This window comes from Pristiophorus japonicus, chromosome 2 (assembly GCF_044704955.1).
Source record: "Pristiophorus japonicus isolate sPriJap1 chromosome 2, sPriJap1.hap1, whole genome shotgun sequence".
Lineage (NCBI taxonomy): Eukaryota > Metazoa > Chordata > Chondrichthyes > Pristiophoridae > Pristiophorus > Pristiophorus japonicus.
Genome location: NC_091978.1, coordinates 29,983,372 through 30,006,694, shown reverse-complemented (window position 1 = coordinate 30,006,694; position 23,323 = coordinate 29,983,372). Strand labels below are relative to the sequence as shown.

Genomic DNA, 23,323 nt, shown 5'->3' with positions numbered 1-23,323 from the left:
GCTCTCCTCTGCCACTTACTGCTCCAGGATCACAATAAAAAGCAAAGATAACCTCCGACTCCTTTTTCCCACGACCAATAGTCTTCTGAGATCTCTCTCCTCGCTCTTCAACTGTCACCTCTAACAAGAAGTGTGAGGAGCCAATGGTCTTCCTTCTCAGGAATATTGAGATCATATATTCAGCCGCCTCTGTTGCATCACCTTGCCTACCAAATTAAATCTCCACCTACTACAGCAACAACAATTTGCATTTTATAGTGCAACGGGGTACGGTGGCATAGTGGTTATAAGAACATAAGAAATAGGAGCAGGAGTAGGCCATCCGGCCCCTCGAGCCTTCTCTGCCCTTCAATAAGATCATGGCTGATCTGATCATGGACTCAACTACACAACCCACCCACTCCCCATAACCCGTTATCCCCTTATCGTTTACGAAACTGTCTATTTCTGTCTTAAATTTATTCAATATCCCAGCTTCCACAGCTCTCTGAGGCAGCGAATTCCACAGATTTACAACCCTCTGAGAGAAGAAATTTCTCCTTATCTCTGTTTTAAATGGGCGGCCCTTATTCTAACATCGTACCCTCTAGTTCTAGTCTCCCCCATCAGTGGAAACATCTTCTCTGCATCCACCTTGTCAAGCCCCCTCATAATCCCACACAAGAGATTAGTGTGCAAAATTAAAGCACATGGTATTGGGGGTAATATATTGACGTGGATAGAGAACTGGTTGGCATTTAGGAAGCAAAGAGTAGGAATAAACGGGTCCTTTTCAGAATGGCAGGTAGTGACTAGTGGAGTACCGCAAGCTTCAGTGCTGGGACCCCAGCTATTTACAATATACATTAATGATTTGGATGAAGGAATTGAATGTAATATCTCCAAGTTTGCAGATGACACTAAGCTGGGTGGCGGTGTGAGCTGTGAGGAGGATTCTAAGAGGCTGCAGGGTGACTTGGACAGTTTAGGTGAGTGGGCAAATGCATGGCAGATGCAGTATAATATAGATAAATGTGAGGTTATTCACTTTGGTGGCAAAAACAGGGAGGCAGAATATTATCTGAATGGTGACAGATTAGCAAAAGGGGAGGTGCAACAAGACCTAGGTGTCATGGTACATCAGTCATTGAAAGTAGGCATGCAGGTACAGCAGGTGGTGAAGAAGGCAAATGGCATGTTGGCCTTCATAGCGAGAGAATTTGAGTATAGGTGCAGGGAGGTCTTGCTGCAGTTGTACAGGGCCTCGGTGAGGCCACACCTTGTATAGTTGTGTACAAAATTGTGCACAGTTTTGGTCTCCTAATCTGAGGAAGGACATTCTTGTTATTGAGGGAGTGCAGCGAAGGTTCACCAGACTGATTCGCAGGTTGGCAGGACTGACATTAGAAGAAATACTGGATCGACTAGAATTATATTCACTGAAATTTTGAAGAATGAGAGGGGATCTCATAGAAACATATAAAATTCTGATGGGATTGGACAGGTTAGATGCAGGAAGAATGTTCCTGATGTTGGGGAAGTCCAGAACCAGAGGTCACAGTCTAAGGATAAGAGGTAAGCCATTTAGGACCGAGATGAGGAGAAACTTCTTCACTCAGAGAGTTGTGAACCTGTGGAATTCTCTACCACAGAAAGTTGTTGAGGCCAGTTCGTTAGATATATTCAAAAGGGATTCGATGTGGCCCTTACGGCTAAAGGGATCAAAGGGTATGGAGAGAAAGTAGGAATGGGGTACTGAAGTTGCATGATCATATTGAATGGTGGTGCAGACTCGAAGGGCCGAATGGCCTACTCCTGCATCTATTTTCTATGTTTATATTTTTACACGTTTCGATAACATCACCTCTCATTCTTCTGAATTCCAATGAGTAGAGGCCCAACCTACTCAACCTTTCCTCATAAGTCAACCCCCTCATCCCTGGAATCAACCTAGGAAGGCGAGTGAGAGAAGTCGAGAGGTTTAGGAAGGGAATTAGAGCTTGGAGCTGAGACAGCATAAGGCACGGTGGCCAATGGAGGGTGAAGGAAATCGGGGATGCACAAGAGACCAGATTTGGAGGAATGTAGAGTTTGCATAAGTTGTTGGATTGGAGGAAATGACGGAGATATGGATGGATTTGAACAAATGGATGAAAATTTCAAATTAACGCATTGCCAGGCCAGGATTCAATGTAGGTCAGCAAGCACAAGGTTGATGGATAAACGAGACGGTGCGAGTAAGGATACGGTACCAGTGTTTCCGATGAGCTGACGTTTACAGGTAGTGGAATATGGGAGGCCGGGCAGGAGAAGATTGGATTAGTCACATTTGGGGCATGAATGAGGGCTTTAGCAGCAGCGGTGGAGACAGGGAATATTTGAGGTGGAAGCAGATGGTCTTGGTGATGTGGAGGAATTGGGGCAGAAGCTTAGCTTGGCCAAATAGGACACCGAGGTTGTGAGCAGTCTGGTTCAGCTTCAGGCAGTGGTTTGGAGGGGGATAGAATTGGTGGTTAGGGAATGGATTTTGTGGTGGGAGCCTAAGATAATAGCTTTGACCTTTGCAATATTTGATTGGAAGAAATAGCCTTGCCTTTCCCTATCTCCAGCCCTCCATGAAATCTTGTTTTCCTCCAATTGGCTTCGACCAGCTCTGCCTCTCCACCACTTCTCTCGACCCCTCCATGGTCTCTACATTTCAGACTGCTTGTCCGACATCCAGTACTGGATGAGCAGAAATGTTCTCTAATTATATATCGGGAAGACTGAAGCCTTTGTCTTTGGGCCCCGCCACAAACTGGGTTCTCTCGCCACTGACTCCATCCCTCTGAAGCTGAAGCAGACTGTTCGCAACCTAGGCGTCATATTTGACCCTGAAATGTGCTGCTGGCCATATATCAGTGGCATAAATAAAACCGTCTATTTCAACCTCTGTCTCATTGCCCACCTCCGCCCCTGCCTCAGCTCATCTGCTGCTGAAATCCTTATCCATGCCTTTGTTACCTCTATACTTGACTACTCCAGCTCACTCCTGGCTGGCCTCCCACCTTCTATCCTACGTGAACTTATGGTCATCCAAAACTTGGCAGCCCGTGTCTTAACTCGCACCAAGTCCCGATCACCCATCGCCCTTGAGCTCGCTGACCTACATTGGCTCCCGGTTAAGCAACGCCTCGATTTCAAAATTCTCATTCTTGGTTACAAATCCCTCCATGGCTTCACACCTCCCTAGCCCTGTAATCTCCTTCAGCCTCACAACCCCCCAGAGATGTCTATGCTCCTCAAATTCTGCCCTGTTGAACAACCCTGATTATAACTGCTCAACCATCAGTGGCCGTGCCTTCAGCTGCTTGTGCCCTAAGCTCTGGAACTCCCTCCCTAAACCTCTCCGCCTCTCTACCTCTATTATCTCCTTTAATAAGAACTTAAGAAATAGGAACAGGAGTAGTTCATACGGCCCTTCGAGCCTGTTCTGCCATTCAGTAAAATCATGGCTGATCTGATCATGGACTCAGCTCCACTTCCCCGCCCGCTCCCCATAACCCCTTATCCCCTTATCGTTTAAGAAACTGTATATTTCTGTCTTAAATTTATTCAATTTATTTAAGACGCTCCTTAAAACCTACCTCTTTGACCAAGCTTTTGGTTATCTGCCGTAATTTCTTCTTATGTGGCTCGGTGTCATATTTATCTGTTTAGTCTTATAACACTGCTGTGAAGTGCCATGGGACATTTTATTACGTTAAAGTCGATATAAATAAAAGTTGTTGTTGTTATGCATCCCAAAATCTGCTATTGGTGGCTATGCCTTTATCCTTCTAGAGTCTAAACTCTGGAAATCCTTTCCACCTCTCCTTCCTTCTCTTCTTGAAGATGCTCCTTAAAACCCACCTTTTTGACACAACTTATATTCCATCATCATCATCATCATGGGCAGTCCCTCGGAATCGAGGAAGACTTGCTTCCACTCCTGAAGTGAGTTCTTTGGTGGCTGAACAGTCCAATACGAGAGCCACAGACCCTGTCACAGGTGGGACAGATAGTTGTTGAGGGGAGGGGTGGGTGGGACTGGTTTGACGCACGCTCTTTCTGCTGCCTGCGGTTGATTTCTACTTGCTCTCGGCGTTGAGACTCGAGGTGCTCAGCGCCCTCTCGGATGCACTTCCTCCATTTAGGGCGGTCTTGGGCCAGGGATTCCCAGGTGTCAGTGGGGATGTCGTACTTTATCAGGGAGGCTTTGAGGGTGCCCTTGTAAAGGTTCCGCTGCCCACCTTTGGCTCGTTTGCCGTGAAGGAGCTCCGAGTGGAGCACTTGCTTTCGGAGTCTCGTGTCTGGCATGCGGACAATGTGGCCTGCCAGCGGAGCTGATTGAATATGGTCAGTGCTTCAATGCTGGGAATGTTAGCCTGAATGAGGATGCTGGTGTTGGTGCGCCTATCCTCCCAGGGGATTTGTAGGATCTTGCGGAGATATTATTGGTGATATTTCTCCAGCAACTTGAGGAAAAGAGTGTTTGAAGACCAGGCCCTCAAAACTACCACCAAGCTCATGGTCTACAGGGCTGTAGTAATACCTGCCCTCCTGTATGGCTCAGAGACATGGACCATGTACAGTAGACACAACTTATATTCACCTTCCTAATATCCCCCACTTTAGCTTGGTGTTGATTTTTGATTGCTTACATTTCTCTGAAGCGTTTTGGAACCTTTTTCTCTGTTAAAGGTACTTTAAGTTGTTTTGTTGTGTGCTTGGAGGGTTAAAGCTAACATCTGTAAAATGAAGCCTGCAATTCAACATCATTCACCATAAGTATGCTCAGTAATTTGTCATATTGTTTACATAACTTGTATACCAGAATCCGTCTTTAAACTGTGATTAACCTTCAGATTTAATGGACAATTTTTAAAAAAAATATTGTTAAATAAACACATACAAAGCATGAAAACAAGTGATTGAACTAGCTGCAATATTTATTGCCATTCAAATTACAAATCATTTGGAGTTTATTATCCATGTGCAATAAATAAGCAGACAAAATGATTACACCAAAAACTTGGCAGGAGTGCGCTGGTTTGTAATTAAAGATTCACCACATTTAATTCGACTCCAGGTCACTGCTAGATAAGATTTATAACATGCCAGTTTTGTGGAGAAACTCACTGGTGTATGCTCCCCACAGAACAGCTCAGAATACACTCCATTTTACAATACATGCTCCAAAACACTCTGCCATGATAACCACAAACCCCATTAAACTTTCTGGCAGGTCCAATTTTTGTAAACTTAAAAACAATAGAGTTACTGTACTTGATGTGACAATTTAAAAAATAATTTGCATGTACAATTGACTTCCCATTTTATTCGACAGATCCTCATCTATTGTACCCAAAACAAAAGCAATTGATATAAGGTCAGCTTAATTTCACAAAGTCTGCAATTATCTGCCAGGTTTGACTAATTTCATTTTGAGCAAATTAGGGATTTATAATGAAGGTTGAGCTCAATTTCAAAGCATGGACGCCAGGCCTTCAATCAATTTATACCACAGAAACTCCAATGAATATTCAAACAATGTTTTTAATGCCAAAACCACAGCAGATAAATGTTAAGTCTATAGCCCAAATTTTTAACCTGAATGGCAATAAGTAGTTTGTGCCTATACATATTGGAGTTCAGAAGAATGAGAGGTGATCTTATTGAAACATAAGATAATGAGGGGGCTTGACAAGGTGAATGCAGAGAGGATATTTCCACTCATAGGGGAGACTAAAACTAAGGGACATAGTCTTAGAATAAGTGGCCATCCATTTAAAACTGAAATGAGGAGACATTTCTTTTCTGAGGGTTGTAAATCTGAAATTCTATGCCCCAGAGAGCTGTGGAGGCTGGGTCTTTGAATATATTTAAGACGGAGTTAGACAGATTTTTGAGCGATAAGGTCGTAAAGGATTATGGGGAGCGGGCAGGGAAGTAGAGCTGAGTCCATGATCAGATCAGCCATGATCTTATTGAATGGCGGAGCAGACTCGAGGGGCTAAATGGCCTACTCCTGTTCTTATGTTCCAGCTGGGCGGAGGAAAGCTAGATGGAAAAAAAATGTACATTTATTTTATCCTTCATCACATGATTTGTCTTTGTTTTTTTCCACTTGTAATTTCATCTTTTTCTGTGATGGGTAGATTTACTAAAAATGAACGCTTTTTCACTACCAAACATGGAATGATCGGCATTTCAAATCGCTTTCCAGGACTTATCGCTCTGTTGTAAACCATTCCCGCCCACCGCCTCTTTAACCTTGGAGGCTTTTGAGTCAGGGCAGGGTCTTATGAATATATTTAAATTGGGTTCCTATGACATAATTAGGACTCCAATCCGTGATTGTAATACAAAATTGCAGAAGGCCTGCTGTGTGCCTAATCCATCAGTAAAACAGGGATTGAAATGAGATATGGTACCTGCATTTAATGGGGCACTGAGCTGAAGATCCTTGGATGACAGGATCTCTTTGCTGTTTGGTACCAGGAAAGTTTCCAACTTACAGATCACCTTCCCATTTTTTTGTCTCATCACCCTCTAAGCTTTTTGTGCTTATCATGGTGGCTTTTATTGCTTGTTTCATTTGGATGGAGGAAGACTTGGAAAATGAGCAGAAGCAGCCTCAACAACCAGCACCAGCAGCAGCTGGGGCTTTAAGAAAACATCAGGTGAGGAGGGCTGCTCTCAAGAGGCCATATGCCCAACACACAGGCTGTACAGGCCAAGAGTGACTTTCTTCTCTGAGCTATCTGAGAAGCAGTGCAGGAAAAGGCTGTGCTTCTCCAAGCAGGCTATCACAGGCTCCAATCTCCTGCAACAGGATCCGCTGTCTGCTGGACCAGGGGTGCAAGCTTCAGCAGTGGCTCAAAGTCAACTTAGCTTGTTCACCACTGACTCCTTTCAGTCTGCTTCAGAAAGAAGCAGCTGCACAAGACAGTCTGCAGTACACTCAAAACTGGCACTAATTAGGCAGTAAATTGCCAACCTTACACACAGATGTCACAGGATGGATACTGTGTGAAATGGACAAATTACACAGTGGAGGCTCTCTTGGAGTTTGTCTGAGGCACATTGTTGGGGATGAGCAGACAAAGTTCTACACTGCATCTAACTATGCTATACCTGAGTTGAGAATGTTTCATCAGACACTCTGTTCCTCTTTGGAGATAATGTAATCAGGGTCTCTTTGGGATTAGGTTGGTCCAACATTATAGGAGAAATATTCCTGCCTCTTCATCCAGGGACACTGGGTCCATGAATTGAAATGGAGGAAAATCAGTTGGGTTCCTTTACAGGCATGCTTTTTGACCTGCTTGATTTTCTGAAATGTGATGCGCCAAGGTTATCGAGTGCACCTGGGCACTGATCCAGGAAACTCTCCTTGACATACCTGGCAGATTTAGTAATTGGTATGAGCTCGGAAGGTCCACAGTATTACAAGAGCACAGTTTATGATTGACCAACTGGCTTGGCTCAATATTGGTTCCTAGAGGTACAGACCTCGTCATTTACAGAGGAAATCTTCCTATTATGCTATGGTTGATCCTGCAAGCCAATTCCAAAACCAGGTCACTGAGATGTCAGTGTCACTTGTAGTGATGTTATTGAGATGATATGGCTGTCATAGATGTTCTCTCTTTTTGATGATTAATAGTTTTCTTTTGAGAAGGCCACAAACTAGCGGCTTTTAACGCAGCTATTTATTTTGGTAACCTGATAGTTGAGGAGCTTAAGACGGGAAAAATGCAGTATTACAATTAAAAAGTGAAATCATTTTACATTTTTGAACTTCTCCAAATTCTGTTAATATTTTTGCAAAATTAATCTCACCTAACTGCCATCTAAGTGCTGTGTTTGAGATGCCGATTAATTTTTTGAATAGTGCCAGTCATAATCATCGGGAATCCTTGCTTAACTTGCCATCTCACATATCCTGGGAAGCAAGATGCTATTTATTATGAGGTTAGGACCAGGAGGCTATTCTCAATGAAATTGCAGCACTTTCTATGCACAGAATATTTTGTGCAGACTTCTCTCTAATTTTGGACCACAGCTCTGCTCTTTTAAAACAACTTTGCCACTGCTACAGAAAAAAAATGATTTAGTATATGATTTCAACGTCTAACCATAGAATCATAGAAAATCACAACACAGAAGGAGACCATTCAGCCCATTGTGTCCGTGCCGGTCGAAAAAGAGTTACAGAGCCTGATCCCACCTTCAAGCATTAGGTCCACAGCCCTGTAGGTTATAGCTCTTTAAATGCACATCAAAGTACTTTAAAATGTGATGAGGGTTTCTGCCTCTACCACCCTTTCAGATAGTGAGTTCAAGACCCCTACCACCCTCTGGGAGAAGAAATGTTTCCTCATCTCCCCTCGAATCCTTTTACCAACTACTTTATGCCCCCTGGTTCTTGATCGCTCTGCTAAGGGAAATCGATCCTTCCTATCCACTCTATCTAGGCCCCTCATAATTTTATACACCTCACTTAAATCCCCTCCTCAGCCTCTCTGTTCCAAAGAAAACAACCCCAGCCTATCCAATCTTTCCTCATAGCCAAAGTTTTTCAGTCCTGGCAACAACCTCGTAAATCTCATCTGTACTCTCTCTAGTGCAATCACATCTTTCCTGTAATGTGGTGACCAGAACTGCACGCAGTACTCAAGCTGTCGCCTAACTCGTGTTGTATACCATAACTTCCCTGCTCTTGTATTTTATGACTCGGCTAATAAAGGAAAGCATTCCGTATGCCTTTTTAACTACCTTATCAACCTACCTTTTAAGGATCTGTGGACATATACTCCAAGGTCCCTCTGTTCCTCCACACCTCAATATCCTCCCATTTATTCTGTATACCGTTGCCTTGTTGTCCCTCCACAAATGCATTAACCCACACTTTTCTGGATTGAATTCCATTTGCCACTTTTCTGCCTGACTATCTTCCTGCAGTCGAGCGCTTTCCTCCTCACTGTCAACCACATGGTCAATTTTTGTAACATCTGCAAATTTCTTTATCCTGTCCCCTACATTTGTCTAAATGATTAATATATACAGGTGCAGCGTCCAAAATCCGGAGTTCCGGAATCCGGACTCTGAACTGATTGGTGGCAGGGTCGTCCGGAATCCGTAAAATGTTCTGGCATCTGGACCCGCCGACCCTGCTGACCTCGAGGTCCCGCCGCTACCCGATCTCGGGCCTCGCCTCACTGTCCCTCGCCGCTGTTGCCTTTATCTCGGGATCTCCTTGCCGGCCCACCCGAACACCTCCTCCGCGTCAGGGCTGCCCAACCAGCTCCTCTTCGACGGGCCCATGCAACCAGCTCCTCTTCGACGGGCCCATGCAACCAGCTCCTCTTCGACGGGCCCATGCAACCAGCTCCTCTTCGACGGACCCATGCAACCAGCTCCTCTTCGACGGACCCATGCAACCAGCTCCTCTTCGACGGGCCCATGCAACCAGCTCCTCTTCGACGGGCCCATGCAACCAGCTCCTCGGCGACGGGCCCATGCAACCAGCTCCTCGGCGACGGGCCCATGCAACCAGCTCCTCTTCGACGGGCCCATGCAACCAGCTCCTCTTCGACGGGCCCATGCAACCAGCTCCTCTTCGACGGACCCATGCAACCAGCTCCTCTTCGACGGGCCCATGCAACCAGCTCCTCTTCGACGGGCCCATGCAACCAGCTCCTCGGCGACGGGCCCATGCAACCAGCTCCTCGGCGACGGGCCCATGCAACCAGCTCCTCTTCGACGGGCCCATGCAACCAGCTCCTCTTCGACGGACCCATGCAACCAGCTCCTCTTCGACAGACCCATGCAACCAGCTCCTCTTCGACGGGCCCATGCAACCAGCTCCTCTTCGACGGGCCCATGCAACCAGCTCCTCTTCGACAGACCCATGCAACCAGCTCCTCTTCGACGGGCCCATGCAACCAGCTCCTCTTCGACGGGGCCCACCCGAACACTTCCTCGGCGGGGCCCACCCGACCAGCTCCTCCTCGGCGGGGCCCACCCGAACACTTCCTCGGCGGGGCCCACCCGACCAGCTCCTCTTCGACGGGCCCATGCAACCAGCTCCTCGGCGGCGGGGCCCACCCGACCAGCTCCTCCTCGGCGGGGCCCCACCCAAACACTTCCTCGACGGCGGCGCCCGCCCGACGACGTCATCGAGCACCACCTCCGCGCCCCCCCCCCCCCCCCCCACACCTTTCTGATGTTCTGAAATCCAGAAATACCCGAACGTGGGCTTGAGTGTTTCTGGAGTCGTGACATCAGAAAGATGTACCAAAGTACGGAAAAACGCGGAATCCAGAACGGCTTCGTTCCGAGGGTTCCGGATTCGGAATGATGCACCTGTACTACAAAAAGTAATGGACCATGTACTGAGCTCTGTGGAACCCCACTGGAAACAGCCTTCCAGTCATAAAAACTCCTCTCAACCATTACCTTTTGCTTCCTGCCACTGAGCCAATTTTGGATCCAATTTGCCATTCTCCCTTGGATCCCATGGGCTTTCACTTTTTTGATCAACCTACCATGTGGGACCTTATCAAAAGCCTTGCTAAAACCCATGTAAATTACATCAAATACACTGCCCTCATCGTCGCTCCTTGTTACCTCCTCAAAGAACTCAATCAAGTTAGTCAGACACGAACTTCCCTGAATAAATCCATGCTGACTGTCCTTGATTAATCTGCATCTTTCTAAATGAAGGTTTATACTGTCCCTCAGAATTGATTCCAGTAATTTGCCCACCCCCGAGGTTAAACTAACTGGCCAGTAATTGCCCGGTTTATTCCTTCCTCCCTTTTTAAACAATGGTACAACGGTGCAGTTCTCCAATCCTCTGGCACAACTCCTATAGCCAGGGAGGATTGAAAAATAATGGGCAGACCCTCTGCAATTTCCTCCCTTGCTTCTTTTAGTAGCCTCAGATATATTTCATCCGGTCCTGGCGATTTATCTACTTTCAAGGATGCTAAACCCCTTAAAACTTACTCTGTTACTATGTTTATCCCATCCAATACTTTAATTTTTTCTTCCTGAACTTCAAAGTCGGCATTGTCCCCTTTTGTGAAGACAGTCACAAAGTATTCATTACCCACATCCTCCGCCTCCACACAGATCACCATTTTGGTCCCTATTCTTTCCTTAGTTTTCCTCTTGCTCTTTATGTAATTGTAAAACATGTTTGGGTTTTCTTTGATTCTACTTGCCAGTATTTTTTCATGCCCTCTTTTTGCTTTCCTAATTTCCTTCTTCATTCCTAATGTGTTCCTCGCATAAACTGTAAATTCATATAGATGCTATAAAATTTTATATCACAAAGATAAGTAATTTTTTGTGACAAAAATAATGACAGAAAACATCGAGGGTATGATATTGTCTCTCTGGGCTGGTCTTGTTGTAGGATATGCCAGTGTCAGTGCACTGCCCCTCCTACCATCTCACATCCCTCACTCCCCTTGCATGCTTTCTGTACAAGGCTCTTTCCCCTAATGCAGAGCATGCTGACACTGCACTCACTCTTTAATCCTGCTTGAAGCCGTTCATGACTAGAAACCAGCATCAATGGAAATCACTTTTATATATGATCGAAAAACATATTGTATAAGATTAGTAAAGTGTCTTTTGAATATGCACTAATCTATGAATGTAAAGATATTCACCTCCAAATTAACTAATTGTTTTAATTTTTGTTAGCAGTTATACAGTATAAAATGATTCAAAGTATGAGATTTTAAAAAGAAAACTGAACGGCACATCTTTCATATTGATTCTGTCAAAAAATGCTGGTAAGCATGAAAGAGTGAGGTAACTCATTAATTTATCCCATGAATGATGGCACCATGATATGTTGCACATTGATGCGAAAGTATCAAAAAAACTGCACTCTTAAGTAATATACAGTTGTCACATTCATGAGTGTAATGCTTAGGTGCCACTCACAAGTATGCTGAATTTATATTAAGATCTCACTTTACATCAGTACATAGTGAAGCTAGTAGCTGTGAGTAATGTGGAAATCATGACAATTTCTTTCCAACATTTGAAAATTATAAGGAATAAATTGTCTGAATTTATTACCATATTGCACAAATAAAGCTGCTGAAAGAGCAACCTTATTGAATTCTAATACGCAATAGATATGATGGACAGTTTGTTTGACTTAAACTTTACCTTTTGTCATTAGGATAGGCCAGAGATTGATTTAGATAATGTGAATTGTAAAAGTAGCAGATATTTGCTTTGTAAAACTCGGCAGCCCGTGTCTTAACTCACACCAAGTCCCGATCACCCATCACCCCTGTGCTTGCTGACCTACATTGGCTCCCGGTTACGTAACGCCTCGATTTCATAATTCTCATCCTTGTTTACAAATCCCTCCATGGCCTCGCCCCTCCCTATGTCTGTAATCTCTTTCAGCCTCACAACCCCACGAGATATCTGCGCTCCTTAAATTCTGATCTCTTGAGCATCCCTGATTATAACTGCTCAACCATCAGTGGCCGTGTCTTCACCTGCTTTGGCCCTAAGCTCTGGAACTCCCTCCCTAAACCTTTCCACCTTTCTTACCTCTCTTTCCTCCGACAAGATCTTAATACCTACCTCTTTGACCAAGCTTTTGGTCATCTGCCGTAATTTCTTCTTATGTGGCTCGGTGTCAAATTTATGTGTTTTGTCTTATACCACTGATGTGAAGTACCTTGGGATGTTTTACTACGTTAAAGGTGCTATGTAAATTAAAGTTGTTGTTTGTTGTTGTATTTATAACAAAAGTAAGTGATTTGGATCTATATTTTTTCTCAAATTATCAACTCCTTGTAAAAATGTATTTGTGGCTCTAGTTTCTTAATTGAGCGGGAGAGGCCTGGCAGGTGGGAAGAATTGTAAATTCTTATGTTCATATGAATTAAATAAAGAAAACCAACATCAAGCTGTGTAAACAGGAACTTGAGGGCTATCTACCACTTGTTGGTAACTTGACACTTTTTAATTGTCATGTGGAAAATACAGTATTAAGCGAACAATCACGCTTGTGTTGTATGTGTGGTGGTTTCTGATTTGCAAAATGAATTTAAAATGGTGCTTTTAAAACAAAATTTATGGGTCTCAAACTGAACTTCAGATAATTATTGGTGAGTGAATTAGATTAATTATAACTACTGCATTGTATGCACACATGAACATATGGTCACTAGAACTCAGCGCATTTGGAAAGCAGTGACAGGATCGGTCCCAGTCAGCATGGATTTATGAAAGGGAAATCATGCTTGACAAATCTTCTAGAATTTTTTGACAATGTAACTATTAGAGTGGACAAGGGAGAGCCAGTGGATGTGGTGTATTTAGACTTTCAAAAGGCTTTTGACAAGGTCCCACACAAGAGATTAGTGTGCAAAATTAAAACACATGGTATTGGGGGTAATGTATTGACGTGGATAGAGAACTGGTTGGTAGACAGGAAGCAAAAAGTAGGAATAAACGGGTCCTTTTCAGAATGGCAGGCAGTGACTAGTGGGGTAATGCAAGGTTCAGTGCTGGGATCCCAGCTATTTACAATATTCATTAATGATTTAGACAAAGGAACTGAATGTAATATCTCCAAGTTTTCAGATGGCACTATGCTGATGGCAGTGTGAGCTGTGAGGAGGATGCTAAGAGGCTGCAGGATGACTTGGACAGGTTAGGTGCGTGGGCAAATACATGGCAGATGTGGTATAAAGTGGATAAATGTGAGGTTATCCACTTTGGTGGTAAAAACAGGAAGGCAGATTATTATCTGAATGGTGACAGATTAGTAAAAGAGGAGTGCAACGAGACCTTGGTATCATGGTACATCAGTCATTGAAAGTTAGCATACAGGTACAGCACGCGGTGAAGAAGGCAAATGGCATGTTGGCCTTCATAGTGAGAGGATTTGAGTATAGGAGCAGGGAGGTCTTACTGCAGTTGTACACAACCTTGGTGAGGCCACACCTTGAATATTGTGCACAGTTTTGGTCTCCTAATCTGAGGAAGAACATTCTTGCTATTGAGGGAGTGCAGCAAAGATTCACCAGACTGATTCCCGGGATGACAGGACTGACACATAAAGAAAGACTGGATCGACTAGGCTTATTGATATTCACTGGAATTTAGAAGAATGAGAGGGGATCTCATAGAAACATATAAAATTCTGACGGGATTGGACAGGTTAGATGCAGGAAGAATGTTCCCAATGTTGGGGAAGTCCAGACCCAGGGGTCACCGTCTTAAGGATAAGGGGTAAGCCATTTAGGACCGAGATGAGGAGAAACTTCTTCACTCAGAGAGTTGTAAGCATGTGGAATTCTCTACCACAGAAAGTTGTTGAGGCCAGTTCATTAGATATATTCAAAAGGCAGTTAGATGTGGTCCTTACGGCTAAAGGGATCAAGGGGTATGGAGAGAAAGCAGGAATGGGATACTGAAGTGCATGATCAGCCATGAATGGTGGTGGATGCTCGAAGGGCCGAATGGCCTACTCCTGCACCTATTTTCTATGTTTCTATGCAATGCATCGTATGGAAAACCTGGCGGAAGGTTAGCAACATGCTATAATTATGGTTGCCTTCGTCTTTGAAGGTAAAAAAGGTCAATCCGAAGTTGAGGCATGTAAATGGAGTCCTAAATTTGAGGATCCTAGTTTGACCCAAGGAAGTGAGAGTGTACCGTGAAGTGTTGGTGTAAATTCCTGGATTCTTTTACCTCAATCTGGTTCAGTAAAATTACTGAGTCGAATACCTCTTGTGCTTTGAACAAAGCAATCTTTATTACCGGCCAGTAAGACCTATCAGACAGAAGATATACTCTCTGGATAGAGCGTGCACACTCCCTACGGATAGGTGAAGTTACATCGTAAAGCGCTAACAGTTATACAATTTTGAAATCAGATAACAAAATACAAATGGATTGACAGTCTAACTCAGCCACTCATTAGTCAATCTATATGAGATGTTTTTCTTGAAAGCTCAAGCATTGCCTCTAAATGTTCCAATCTAGTGGTGTGACTATTAGCTGAGACCTTGCAATTCTGCAGATTTATTTCATGTTACAATTAGATGTTATTGGCAGGAGTAGTGACTTGAAACCTTGAGACAGACTGTTAGCTATGCTGATGTTGCACTATTTGCAATCTGACATTCTCCCAGCTATTCTTCCATGGCTTATACATTTTCATATATCCCGTTTACTTTACTGTCCTTAATTCCATATATTCCGTTCAGATATCCACATTGGTACTTAAAGAGGACGCATAGAAGTTCTGAAAAGATAATGGGTAACTTTACAGGATAAGGGAATGTAAAAGTCTTCTATAGATATATAAATAGTAAACAGATAGTAAGAGGAGGGGTGGGCCGATTAGAGATCAAACAGGAGACCTATGCATGGAGGCAGAAGGCATAGCTGTAGTGCTAAATGAGTACTTTGCATCTGTCTTTACCAAGGAAGAAGATACTGCCAAAGTTATAGTGAAAGAGGAGGTAGTTGAGATATTGGATGGGATAAAAATTGATAAAGAGGAGGTACCAGAAAGGCTGTCTGTACTTACAGTAGTTAAGTCTCTAGAACCAGATGGGATGTATCCTAGGTTGCTTAGGGAAGTAAAGGTGGAAATTGTGGAGGTCCTGACCATAATCTTCCAGTCCTCCTTGGATATAGGGGATGGTGCCAGAGGATTGTAGAGTTGCAAATGTTACACCCTTGTTCAAAAAATGGTGCAAGGATAAACCTGGGTGATGGGGAAGCTTTTAGAAACGATAAACTGGGAAAAAATTAACAGTCACTTGGACAAGTGTAATTGAATTTTTTTTCATGAGGTAACAGAGAGGGTTTATGAGGGCAGTGCGGTTGATGTGATGTACATGGACATCTATCATGCATTTGAATAAGTGCCACATAATAGGTTTGCCAGCAAAGTTTAAGCCCATGGAATAAAAGGGACAGTGGCAGCATGGATACGAAATTGGCTAAGTGACAGGAAACAGAGTAGTGGTGACCGGTTGTTTTTCAGACTGGAGAGAGGTATACAGTGGTGTTCTCCAGGGAAATACTGGGGATGTTAGCCTGGTCGAGGACACTGATATTGGTCCACCTGTCCTCCCAGGGGATTTGCAGGATCTTGCGGAGACATCGTTGGTGATATATCTCCAGCGACTTGAGGTGCCTTCTATACATCGTCCATGCCTCAGATCCATACAGGAGGGCGGGTATTACTACAGCCCTATAGACCATGAGCTTGGTGGTAGATTTGAGGGCCTGGTCTTCAAACACTCTTTTCCTCAGACGGCCGAAGGCTGCACTGGCACACTGGAGGTGATGTTGAATCTCCACATCAATGGCTGCCTTTGTTGATAAGATACTCCCGAGATGTGGGAAATGGTCCACGTTGAACAGGATCGCGCTGTGAATCTTGATGATTGGAGGGCAGTGCTGTGCGGCGGTATCAGACTGGTGGAGGACCTTTGTCTTACAGATGTTAAGTGTAAGGCCCATGCTTTCATACATCTCAGTGAATACATTGACTATATCCAGGAGTTCAGCCCCTGAATGTGCGCAGACACAGGCGTCATCCGCATACTGCAGCTCAAGGACAGAGGTTGGGATGATCTTGGACCTAGCCTGGAGGCGGCGTAGGTTAAACAGCTTCCCACTGGTTCTGTAGTTTAGTTCCACTCCAGCGGGGAGCTTGTTGATTGTGAGGTGGAGCATGGCAGTGAGGAAGATTGAGAAGAGGGTTGGAGCGACGACGCAGCCCTGTTTGACCCCGGCCTGGACGTGAATAGGGATAGACTTCAAGAGGACATAGACAGATGGTGTAATGGGTGGATACGTGGAAGATGCCGTTTAACGTATAGAAAATGAATATATTTTGGTAGGAAGAATGAGGAGAGGCAATATAAACTAAAGGATGCAATTCTAAAGGAAGTGCAGGAACAGAGACACCTGGGGGTGTATGTTCTCAAATCATTGACGGTGTCAGAGCAGGTTGAAAAAGCGTTTATAAAAGCATACGGGATCCTGGGCTTCATAAATAGAGGCATAGAGTACAAAATCAAGGAAGTTATGATGAATCTTTATAAAACTCTGGTTTGGCCTCAACTGGAATATTGTGTCCAATTCTGGGCACCGCCTTAGAGCGGGTGCAGAAAAGATTTACAAGAATGGTTCCACGGATGAGGGATTTCAATTACATGGTTAGAGCAGAGAAGGTTAAAAGGAGATTTGATAAACGTGTTCAAAATCATTAGGGGTCGAGATAGAGTAGATCGAGAAAAACTGTTCCTATTGGCGGAAGGCGTGAGATCCAGAGGACATAGATTTAAGGTGATTGGCAGGAAATCCAACATGAAGAAAAACTTTTATGCAGCGAGTAGTTATGATCTGGAATGAATTGTCTGAAAGAGTGGTGGAGGCAGAATCAATCGTGGCTTTCAAAAGGGAATCAGATAAATACCCGAAGGAAAAAAAAATTGTAGGGCTACAGGGAAAGGGTGGGGATTGGGACTAACTAAAGTAATCTTGCAGGGAACCGGCATGGGCACGACGTGCCAAATGACGACTTACTGTGCTGTAACGATTCAATGGCTGCGATTCTTCCTACCGGATCGGGAGCGAGGCAAGGGACTTGGGGTGTGCACTGGAACCCCGCACCATAATTCATCTGCCGCTGTCCAAGTAATTTTATGTGGATGGGGCTTGTTAAGCCCGCAATGCAAGGTTCCCGACCAATTAAAAGGAAGCAGGTCTGATGGCGTCATTTGATGATGCGTCATCAGCCGGTTTTCTTAAAAGGACCATGCCCATGTTAATTTTGACAGTTGTTCTCTCAGTGTTCTGCAGCATTGAGGTGCTGCAAACACTGACTGTCACTGCACGGCTGCACCCAGGCTCTCCCATGACTCCCTCCAGATGCTTATGGAGAGAGCCACAGCACGCAGGGAGGTTCTGTTTCCTTCCAGTGGCGAGAAGATACCTCCCCAAGACACCAACGCAGCCTGGTTGCACATTGTACAGGAGGGCACAAGCAGGGTTGTCATCAGGAGGACCTGGCTGCAGTGGCGTAAACCTTTCAATGATCTCAACGGATCACAAAAAGTTACTGCAAAGCCACTGTGCCCTTTGTAATCTCCTTTATTTAAGCTTAGGACCCTGGTTTGAGAACCAACTTTTTCACTCTCCAACTGAATTTAAAATTCAACCATGTTATGGTCATTCACTCCTGGAGGATCCTTTACTATGACATCATATATTAATCCTGTCTCATTATCCAGTACCAGATCTAAGATAGCCTGCTCTTTGGTTGGTTCCGCAATGTAATGTTCAAGGAAACTATCCCGGATGCACTCTATGAATTCTTCCTCAAGGCTACCCTGGCCAATTTGCTTTGACCAGTCAATATGAAGGTTAAAATCGCCCATGATTATTGCCGTTCCTTTATTAAAAGCCTCCATTATTTCTTGATTTAGACTCCGCCCAACAGTGTAGCTACTGTTAGGGGGCCTATAGACTATGCCCACCAGCGACTTATTCCCCTTATTATTTCTTATCTCCATCCAAACTGATTCAACATCTTGATCCTCTGAACCAATATCATTTCTCACTAACGCACTGATCTCATCCTATTATTAACAGTGCTACTCCACCTCCTTTTCCTTTCTGTCTGTCCTTCCAAATTGTCAAATACCCCAGAATATTTAGTTCCCAGTCCTGGTCAGCTTGCAACCACATCTCTGTCATGCTCATTTGTATCTAATTGTGCCATCAACTCATCTATGTTGTTACGAATGCTGCATGCATTCAGATAAAGAGCTTTTAAGTTTGTTTTTTTTACCATTTTTTCCCTGCTTTGACCCCACTTACTGATTCACCTTTATGTTTATGCATTCTGTCCCTTCCTGGCATCAAGTACAGCATCAAGTGAAATCAATCTGGCCATGGTGAGGCCATCCCTGGCCTCCTGGGCAACATTGTGGTCGGGTGCTGATGCCCTGTGTCCTGTGCAGCATCAGATGATTGTGGAAAGGTTGGTGGTGTTCTTGTGCTGCTGGTGTGCCTGGTGATGTTGGTGTTTGGGCTGATTGTGGTGGGAGTCTGAGTGCCAAGGTGAGATTTTTTCCAAGGGCACAGATGCTGATGGAATAGATGGCAGCTGAAGTTGAGATAACAGAAGTGATCTGTCAATGGTGTGAGAGGTTGCTCCAAGGATGTGACACTAGATAGAGAGTTCACTGCAAACACTTCACACCTCCATAAAGCTGAAAAGTGTATTCTAAATCCTGAAGGCTCCAGCTTCTAAGATTGGAAAGTGAACAGCTGTGAAATTGTAGCTTTCACACCACTTTTGCAGCTGTCAACTATTGGAGAGTCATTGGGAACCGGACATACTTAGCTGACGTGATCACCTTGCGCCGGAACCTTGTTTAAAACAAAAAATTGGAAAAATCATTGGGACTTTGTAAAATGCTGCTTAAATACCTTTAAGCAACTTCTTACGTATCTCAATTGTCTTGCCCACCATTTAGTGCCGGGTCTGCAGACCGCAGGCAGAGCCTGCACTTGGGAAATTAACAAGGAAGCCCGGCTGTCAATCACTGCCATTTTTGACAGAGGACCCACCTCCAAATTCACATTTCCAGCACTGGTAAGATTCTGGCCTATGAGCGTTTTCTTAGTTACTTTATTTCCCTCCAGTGTCTTGGGATTTTAACAATCACTCCCTAATTCTTGGGGGCAAGCAGTTAGGCCATAGATTTTTCTGGCTTTGAGCATATTTAGTTGCTGTGGTCCTGCCTGAATGTGATTTTTTTTTAATAAGTCTGATTTAATTGTTCGAACTTTATTGGACCTTATTGTTAGGCCTTCAGTTGGTGAAGATGCTATTTGACTGCCTTACTATTTACTTTCACAACCTGTGGATTGGGAGATGGGATGCATTCCTGTACCTCTTTTTGACAGTACCTCCTTAACATAGGCCACTATTAAGTCAGTAAAACATACCTGCCCTGCAGTCTTTGCATTGTGTTTAATTTTCTCATCAGTGCATCTGGATTATCACCTTCTGTATGTATTATAGGGTCAAAAGTGTAAAGTGATGCCTTTCGGTATGAAGAATGAGGAGAGGCACTATAAATAAATGGTAAAATTTTAATGGGGGTGCAGAACAAAGAGAGTTGGTGGTGTACGTACATAAATCTTTGAAGCTGGCAGGACAAGTTGAGAAGAATGTTGAAAAAAGCATATGGGATCCTTGGTTTTATAAACAGAGGCATAGAGTACAAAACAAGGAGGCTGTGCTAAATGTTTATAAATCACTGGTTAGGCTCTGGATGGAGGATTGTGTCCAATTCTACCTACTGCTACATTATCTGTGTTGGTATGCAAAATAACTGTGTAAAAAGCATTAATCTTAGCGAGCCAACCCTAACTTCCTTTAAAAATTGTCTAACCCATAAACTTGTGGTCGATGCATCAATAAGAACTTAGACGAAATGTTATTTTAATCTTATTTTTGAATATGGTTATGTATTTTATAAGCAGTTATTGTCAAATTCACATGCAAAATTCATCCTTAATTACATCCTCCTCAGAAAAAATATGAAGATTTGAGATTTGTAACATCGTGTGCCTCTTTCATTGTGTTGAATCTGTTAAAATGGATGTTGCTTTTCATCTGAATTGCTTGTTTGGGAATGCTAGTCTGTCTCCACTAAGAAATGCACTCTGTAAATGTAATTATGTTGTTATGAGTTTGTGTGTCAGGCTGTATGTCTTATTGTAACTCAAAGGGAAGCATTCAAAAGGATTATTGTCCCCACCGTAATCCTATCTCTTTCAATTTATATCAGTTTTAAAAATGTTTTTGTGCTGGCTCTAGATGAAATTTGATTGGGCTTAGCTTGAGATATAAATTAATCGAAGCCAAAAAAATCCAACTGATTATGTACTTCAGCTCTCCGTGAAGTTGTTCTCTGCCAAGTGAAGTGGTTTCAACCTTTAGTGCTCTGAAAATAACAAGTAGAAGTGGTACTCAGATTTGAGGAATATTATTGCTTATCTTTGTTTGAAGCATTTGATTGAACAATTTGTATGAAAAGAATCAGACCAATCGGCCACCTTTTCCAGAAATTAGAAGAAAAGGAAAAAGATACGGCAAACGCTGAATACATTTTTTTAAATCTACAAAATTGCAGGTCCATCAGCATCTGAAAAGAGAAAAGACAAGTTAGCAGTTTGGGTGATGATCTTTGCCAGTATTAGAAACTGGAACATAAGCAAAAGTCCTTTTATACAGCTGAAGAACATGAAGCAGGGAATAAAAGGTAAATGTCAAGAATCACACAGTTATTGCTTTCACAAAGAAATGGTTCATAGTTTAATCTCCTTACAGCTTTTGCTTTAAACTGGAAAGAAGTGCAAAACTGCCAAATGATGTATTAAGATCATCTTAGGCATTGAAAGAACAAAAGGGGGTTGAAAATAGCTAAGTAGGTCAGTGAAAAAGCGTGGGAAAGATGGACACAGTAAAGGGTGAAAGTAACTCCAAACTGGAGGAGAATGAAGTGGAAGTTGGGTAAGAGAAACTAGAGATGAGAGTTGTTAACCTGTGGAATTCTCTACTGCAGAGAGTTGTTGATGCCAGTTCGTTAGATATATTCAAGAGGGAGTTAGATGTGGCCCTTACAGCTAAAGGGAGCAAGGGGTATGGAGAGAAAGCAGGAATGGGGTACTGAGGTGAATGATCAGTCATGATTTTATTGAATGGTGGTGCAGGCTGAATGGGCCGACTCCTGGCACCTATTTTCTATGTTTCGATGTTTCTAGAGCATGGGGATATAGCTAAAGTCTGAAGCTACTGAAGTCAGCAAGATAAAAAAGTACTTGGTGTTTTGTGTTACCAGAAATGCATTAAGTAGGAGCTTCCACCCACCTCTACACTCTCACAAGTACCTTGTCTCAAATCTTCGCTGTGCGGATATTTAAATATACGTGTGTACCCGCACCTGTTGAGGTGCAACAGTGGTGTCGGCCCTGAAAAAGCAGCAGAAACTCAAAGCAGCAGTAAGCCACAAGCTGGGTTGTTTTGAAAATAAGATACAAATTGCATTTTCAGGCAGAACAGAGATGTTTGACAGAGATACATAGAAACATAGAAAATAGGTGCAGGAGTAGGCCATTCGGCCCTTCGAGCCTGCACCACCATTCAATAAGATCATGGCTGATCATTCACCTCAGTACCCCTTTCCTGCTTTCTCTTCACACCCCTTGATCACTTTAGCCGTAAGGGCCATATCTAACTCCCCCTTGAATATATCCAATGAACTGGCATCAACAACTCTCTGCGATAGGGAATTACACAGGTTAACAACTCTCTGAGTGAAGAAGTTTCTCCTCATCTCAGTCCGAAATGGCTAACCTCTTATCCTTCGACTATGTCCTCTGGTTCTGGACTTCCCCAACATCGGAAACATTCTTCCTGCATCTAACCTGTCCAGTCCCTTCAGAATTTTATATGTTTCTATGAGATCCACTCTCATCCTTCGAAACTCCAGTGAATACAGGCCAAATCGATCCAGTCTCTTCTCATATGGCAGCCCTGCCATCCCGGGAATCAGTCTGGTGAACCTTTGCTGCACTCCCTCAATAGCAAGACTGTCCTTCCTCAGATTAGGAGACCAAAACTGAACACAATATTCCAGGTAAGGTCTCACCAAGGCCCTGTACAACTGCAGTAAGACGTCCCTGCCCCTGTACTCAAATCCCCTTGCTATGAAGGCCAACATGGCATTTGCTTTCTTAACCGCCTGCTGCACCTGCATGCCAACCTTCAATGACTGATATACCACGACACCCAGGTCTCTTTGCACCTCCCCTTTTCCTAATCTGTCACCATTCAGATAATAGTCTGTCTCTCTGTTTTTACCACCAAAGTGGATAACCTCACATTTATCCACATTATACTTCATCTGCCATGCATTTGCCCACTCACCTAACCTATCCAAGTCGCTCTGCAGCCTCACAGCATCCTCCTCGCAGCTCACACTGCCACCCAACTTAGTGTCATCTGCAAATTTGGAGATACTACATTTAATCCCCTCATCTAAATCATTAATGTACAATGTAAACAGCTGGGGCCCCAGCACAGAACCTTGCGGTACCCCACTAGTCACTGCCTGCCATTCTGAAAAGTACCCATTTACTCCTACTCTTTGCTTCCTGTCTGACAACCAGTTCTCAATCCATGTCAGCACACTACCCCCAATCCCACGTGCTCTAACATTGC

At 43.7% G+C, this 23,323-nt stretch overlaps 1 protein-coding gene across 4 annotated transcripts in view; it reads left to right on the top strand.

The window, feature by feature from the left end:
- ctnna2 (catenin (cadherin-associated protein), alpha 2) overlaps positions 1 to 23,323 on the top strand; it is a 1,881,920-nt gene that overhangs the window by 862,407 nt on the left and 996,190 nt on the right. The window contains exon 1 of one of the 4 annotated variants that reach the window (XM_070866820.1): positions 11,738 to 11,813. The exons of the other annotated variants lie outside the window; for them this stretch is intronic. Coding sequence (XP_070722921.1) covers positions 11,808 to 11,813 — 6 coding nt within the window. The 5' untranslated portion in view covers positions 11,738 to 11,807. Of the gene's footprint in view, positions 1 to 11,737; positions 11,814 to 23,323 lie in introns of those variants that run through there. 4 annotated transcript variants of the gene reach the window in all.